This window comes from Elephantulus edwardii, unplaced genomic scaffold (assembly GCF_000299155.1).
Source record: "Elephantulus edwardii isolate Elephantulus edwardi_28Jun2011 unplaced genomic scaffold, EleEdw1.0 scaffold00063, whole genome shotgun sequence".
NCBI classification, from domain to species: domain Eukaryota; kingdom Metazoa; phylum Chordata; class Mammalia; order Macroscelidea; family Macroscelididae; genus Elephantulus; species Elephantulus edwardii.
This window is the reverse complement of record NW_006399813.1, coordinates 6,862,171-6,867,019: the sequence shown is the minus strand read 5'-3', so window position 1 is coordinate 6,867,019 and position 4,849 is coordinate 6,862,171. Positions and strand designations below refer to the sequence as shown.

General features: G+C 48.1%; 1 protein-coding gene across 1 annotated transcript in view; it reads left to right on the top strand.

Moving 5' to 3' along the window:
* The first annotated feature begins 2,967 nt into the window (after positions 1-2,967).
* The window catches only part of PIGR (polymeric immunoglobulin receptor), a 17,180-nt gene continuing 15,298 nt past the window's right edge, over positions 2,968-4,849 (top strand). The window contains exons 1-2 of the mRNA XM_006887998.1: positions 2,968-3,010; positions 3,825-4,169. Coding sequence (XP_006888060.1) covers positions 2,968-3,010; positions 3,825-4,169 — 388 coding nt within the window. The remainder of the gene's footprint in view (positions 3,011-3,824; positions 4,170-4,849) is intronic.

The window sequence follows — 4,849 nt, the reverse complement described above, 5'->3', positions numbered from 1 at the left end:
GTCAAACATTCTTCTAGGTGGTATAGCGCGTTGCTGTATAGAGGTAACTCGTGGTTGCTGTGATGCCGAAGACTGTGACAGTGATGTGCCAATCGTGGTAATGGGCACCCATGGTGGACAGTGTTTGCTGGAGCTTCCCGACTGAAATAAGCCTGGAAGCAGGAGCGGCATCCTCTTCCGAAATGGCTTGCCTCCGGAAACTCTATATACGACCAGTGCTCAGGCTGTTCGTTCATAGGGTCGCTATGAGTCATCTACGACTCGACGGCACCAAACAACAACAACCAGCCTGGTAGATCCCAACTCTAACAGCTTCACATTTTAGCTTTGGGCAATGCCATCCTGTTCTGAAGACCATGGGTGCCCAGCGCCCGAGCTATCTCCACTGGGAAAGGACTCTGCTCTTCCTTGCCGAGGTCCTGTGCTGCCAGTCTTGCCTTTCCAGTTGTACATGCTTGAGGCTCTCACCCCTGGCCTGGAGTCATGGCCACACACACATATCCCCCATCTGTGTGGCCATGCATAATTCCCCAAGTGTTCATACGTGGAGGGGAAGACTGTGTTGGAAATCGGGACTCTTACCTTGGAAAACTTGCCGTTTGTCTATCTATAACCCTGGGCAAGTCATCTTGCCAATCTATACCACTCTGGGAAGCCCTTCTCCCATCTTCCAGAAATCTTAGAGACAGGATGGGAGGATAGGGCTGAGAACCAAGGGGAGACACTGCCGACTGTGGTCTCAAAAGCATGGGCACTTTGTCTTCCCGCCCAGCGCCACACCAGAGTCAGTGCAAGTGGCAAGTGGTGAGTTCCCCAGCCCTTAGCAGCCAGTCCACTCTAATTAAGTTCCTGGGGAGACTCATGGGTCCCCTTTCATTTCTGCTCTTCATGCAATGAGGCTGTAGGTGCCCAGAGCCAGGATGACATCTGGCAGCGTGAGGGAAGTCACTGCCTGACTCTGCCCACTGTCAGTGAGGAGATGACTGCGTAGCCATCTCCAATCTGGTCTTTGACAGATGCTGCCCTCTGGGAACCACCATCATGGTGCCCTGCAGGACCTCCTCAGCACTCCCCCCAGTAGTGTCTCTGAGCACATCCAGGAAGGGGCTGACCCTGGTGTTTGGCTAAGGGCTCACTCCAGGAGTAAATCATTGCCTGGTGTGAAGGTCTGAGGTCATCAACGGGCAAGAGAGGCTCACCTGACACTTCCTCCAACCTGCTCCTCCCTTAGACTTCCAAAGGACATAAGAAAGGGAATGTTTTTATCTCCACAAGGAAATAAAAGCTTCTCTTGCTGGGAAATCCCCCTACAGAAAAGAAAGAACCAAGATAAACACCAGTATTGCTTTTGGCTTAAGCTAGTCAAGGGTGTCTCTGGGAGGAGGGAGCAGAGGCCAAGGCAGTGGGGGAAGGCCTGGGAGATAATGCCCAGTGCTGCAGGCCCCGGGCCTGGCTTCCCTGCAACTTCCTTATCTTTATGGATGTCCATTATTGCCCAGCACCTATTATCTTGGCTTTCTCTCTCTAACACTTTGTGGAATCCATCCCACAGTTTACAGCCTATGAAAGTCTGTGGGAAAGTGCAGACTCCTCTCTTTTCTGCTGTGCTTCATTTAGGGTTCGACCAGGGTTGCAGCCAGGATGGGAACAGGGACTGTGTCCCCAGTGGAGACACACGCGGGAAGGACTCGGCGTGCGACTTGTCTTGCGTTCCCCACTGTTATTTGCTCTGTCCTCACCAGACAGGACAGCAAAAGCCATGCTGCCCACATTTTTAACCCTCACCTCTGAATTTAGTCTCTGGAAAACTTTAAACATGACACTCAGCATTGTGCCATCTTGATTTTTCTATTCCTTTGTATGTATTAGTTGCTGTGCCCAGACTCAAAGCAGCCCCATGCACAGTGGGGCAGAGTAGGGTTCACTCTGGATGATTTGGGGGAGTAAATCACCAGGCCTTTCTTCCTAGTCTTAGTCTAGAAGACCCCCACCTCCCAATGGGAGCTTTTCATGACGAAGAGCTCATGAGTAAGAGGGAATCAAGCCTGGGGCTCCAGCTTGGAAGGTGAAGATTCCATTACAGTGGTGATTCAGTGGTGGTAGAGTGGTTATCTACAAAACAGCTCTAGTTAAATCTATCCTTGTCTTGTTCACAGGGAAATCAGAAAGCTCAAGGGAAATAGTGCAAATCATAGTGCTTTAATAAAAAGCGAAGGAGGCTCTACAAACCACACACATATGCACTAGGCATGTTGCTTTACTGGAGATGCAATACAGAACAGGACGAAGGGTTAAGGGCTTGAACTTTGGAGTCAAGACAAATTTGCCTTTGATCCTGTCCCCCTCCTCCACTGGCACACCTAATTCCTGAACCTTGAATAAAGTCCTTAGCCTTTCATTTTTCATTGCTTCAGCTGTTAAACGTGGATAAGAATACCAACTTCATAGAGCTGATAGAAGTGTTGAGATAATGTATGCAAATGATCTGGGGCCTGGTGGAAGAACAATTGATAGTGTTATTACCATTATTATTCCATTTACAAGCTTAATGATTGTAAGTCCTCCTCTGTGAGTCCTTGCCCATCCCCCCTCCTGCAGGGATATGTTGAAGTTGAATCAAAAAGAGGGGAACCACATGTTGACAGAAGCAATCACTCAGTGAGCTCTCCTGAGATCTCAGTGCTCCTGGGACTGAGCCTTGTGGATATGGGCATAGACTTCTGGCTTAGTTGAGAAGATAAAACTTACTTATTGAGGAACAATATACATTGGGAGATGGGAAAAGTTAGAACCGTTCCCTCATTCCACAAGATGTATGTCAATTGCTGGAGACATGAAGTTGAATAAGAAGCTCTAAGGTTAACTAATCTTGGAAGACAGAGACGTTTCATCTCCTGTGCTCATTGTTTTCTAGGATCTCATACAGGAAGTCGCGTGGGCAGTGCAGCCTCGCAGAAGCTGCCAGCCATGGCGTTCCTGCTCCTCACCTGCCTGCTGGCTTTCTTACCAGGTATGTCTGTCCTCTGTTGGTCCTCACTAACTCCTCATGACTCCATTCAGCATTCTTCCCTCCAGAGCCCAATTCCCCAGGGACGAGGAAAGGAGGCCCATTCCCATGCCTGCCCTTGGAAAGAAACTGCACAGACTCATCGCAGAAAGGCTGTGTCTGAAAGAGGGGGGGGTGAGGCATGGGAATAGGGCAATTCCAACTTTCAAGGCCCAGAGTCTCGTGAAGGGTCTTCCCTGGGAATGACAAAGGACCTGGATCTCTGGACCAGAGGTCTCTAGGACTTGTCATGAGATGTGAAAGAAATCGCTTATCCTTCCTGTTTTCCAATCTTTTTATCAGACAAAAGGGAAATAACCTTGGAAGTGTTTTTAGAAAGAAAAAGAATAGCAAAGACAAATGTGTCACACCTCACAGAGGCAGTTAATTTTTCCAAAGGAGGAACAGCATTAATAAATCTGCTATTCTACTAAAATTAGTATCATTAACTAATGAACAGCATAACATTGATCACTCCATCATTTTATGGAATTCCAGCAAGGGTCTAATTGTGATCTTGTTATGTATTGTTGAGTAAGAACCAACTCATAGCTGACCCTCCAGTGGGTTTTCAAAGGCTGTCAGTTGCGTGAGAGGAGACTGTGGAGCAGCTACCAGTTTCAAACCGTTTGCCTTTGGGTGGGCAGCACAATTCCTTATTCCCTAGGCCACCAGAGCAGTAAACATCTCACAGAAGGCACCTGTGGTGGGTAGGAGGCGTTATCTTTGTGAGGTGGACTGTCAAGGGCCTCAGAAAGCTTATCTTCTCTCTCCACAGTGGTTTCCATGAAGAGTCCCATATTCGGTCCCCAGGACGTAAGGAGCGTGGAGGGCAGCTCAGTGTCCATCAAGTGCTACTACCCAGCCACTTCTGTCAACCGCCATTCCCGGAAGTACTGGTGCCGACAGGGAGACAAGGGCCCCTGTACAACCCTCATCTCCTCAGGGCCCTTTGTCTCTGAGAACTATGCGGGTAGAGCCAAACTCACCGACTTCCCAGAAGACAACTTGTTTGTGGTGGACATTGCCCAACTCACCACAGATGACACTGGGAAATACAAGTGTGGTCTGGGTGTAAATAACCGTGGCTTGTCCTATGATGTGAACCTGGAGGTCAGCAAGGGTAAGGACCCGGGACTCCAGAGGCTTCTGTGGGAAAGTGAGGAAATGACTTCAGGAACTATGGCTTGAGGAAGAGCCTTCTGAGCAAGAAGAGTGTGCAGTCCTAGCATGGGGTGAGGAAGGTTGTGGCCCTCCATCCTCCAGAGGCAAGGATTTTTCATAATAGGTGCTAATAACAGGCCACAGGACAGGCCTTCCTAGGTATCATTTTATGAGTTTACTGAGGCCCTAGTTTCAAAAGTTATCAAAAGGACAACTTCTCTCAGGTTTGCTACAAGTGAGACAGGCAGCCTCTAAGTCAAGGGAGGTAGAAAAGTCAAGGGGAGGTTTAGAGGAAATAAAACATTCCATAATTCCATAAATTAATGTACTAATGTCACTAGAACACTCTGAATAAGATGCACGTTTGTTACCTGGAATCCATGCACGCATCAACACTACTAGCATAGATTCAGTGATTCTTTCCTCACAACAAGGTCACTGAAGGGATAAGTCCCTGTCCTTGCTGCTGTTGTTACTATGTCCTGTAACGCCAGACCTGACTGAGAACTGACCCTCCAGCAGGTTTTCAGAGGCTGTAAATTGCAGGGGAGAAGATTGTGTGGAAAAGCTGGTAGATTTGAAATCCCTACCTTTGTGTTGAAAACCCACTGCTATTTTTTTTCTATAATTATATTTTAT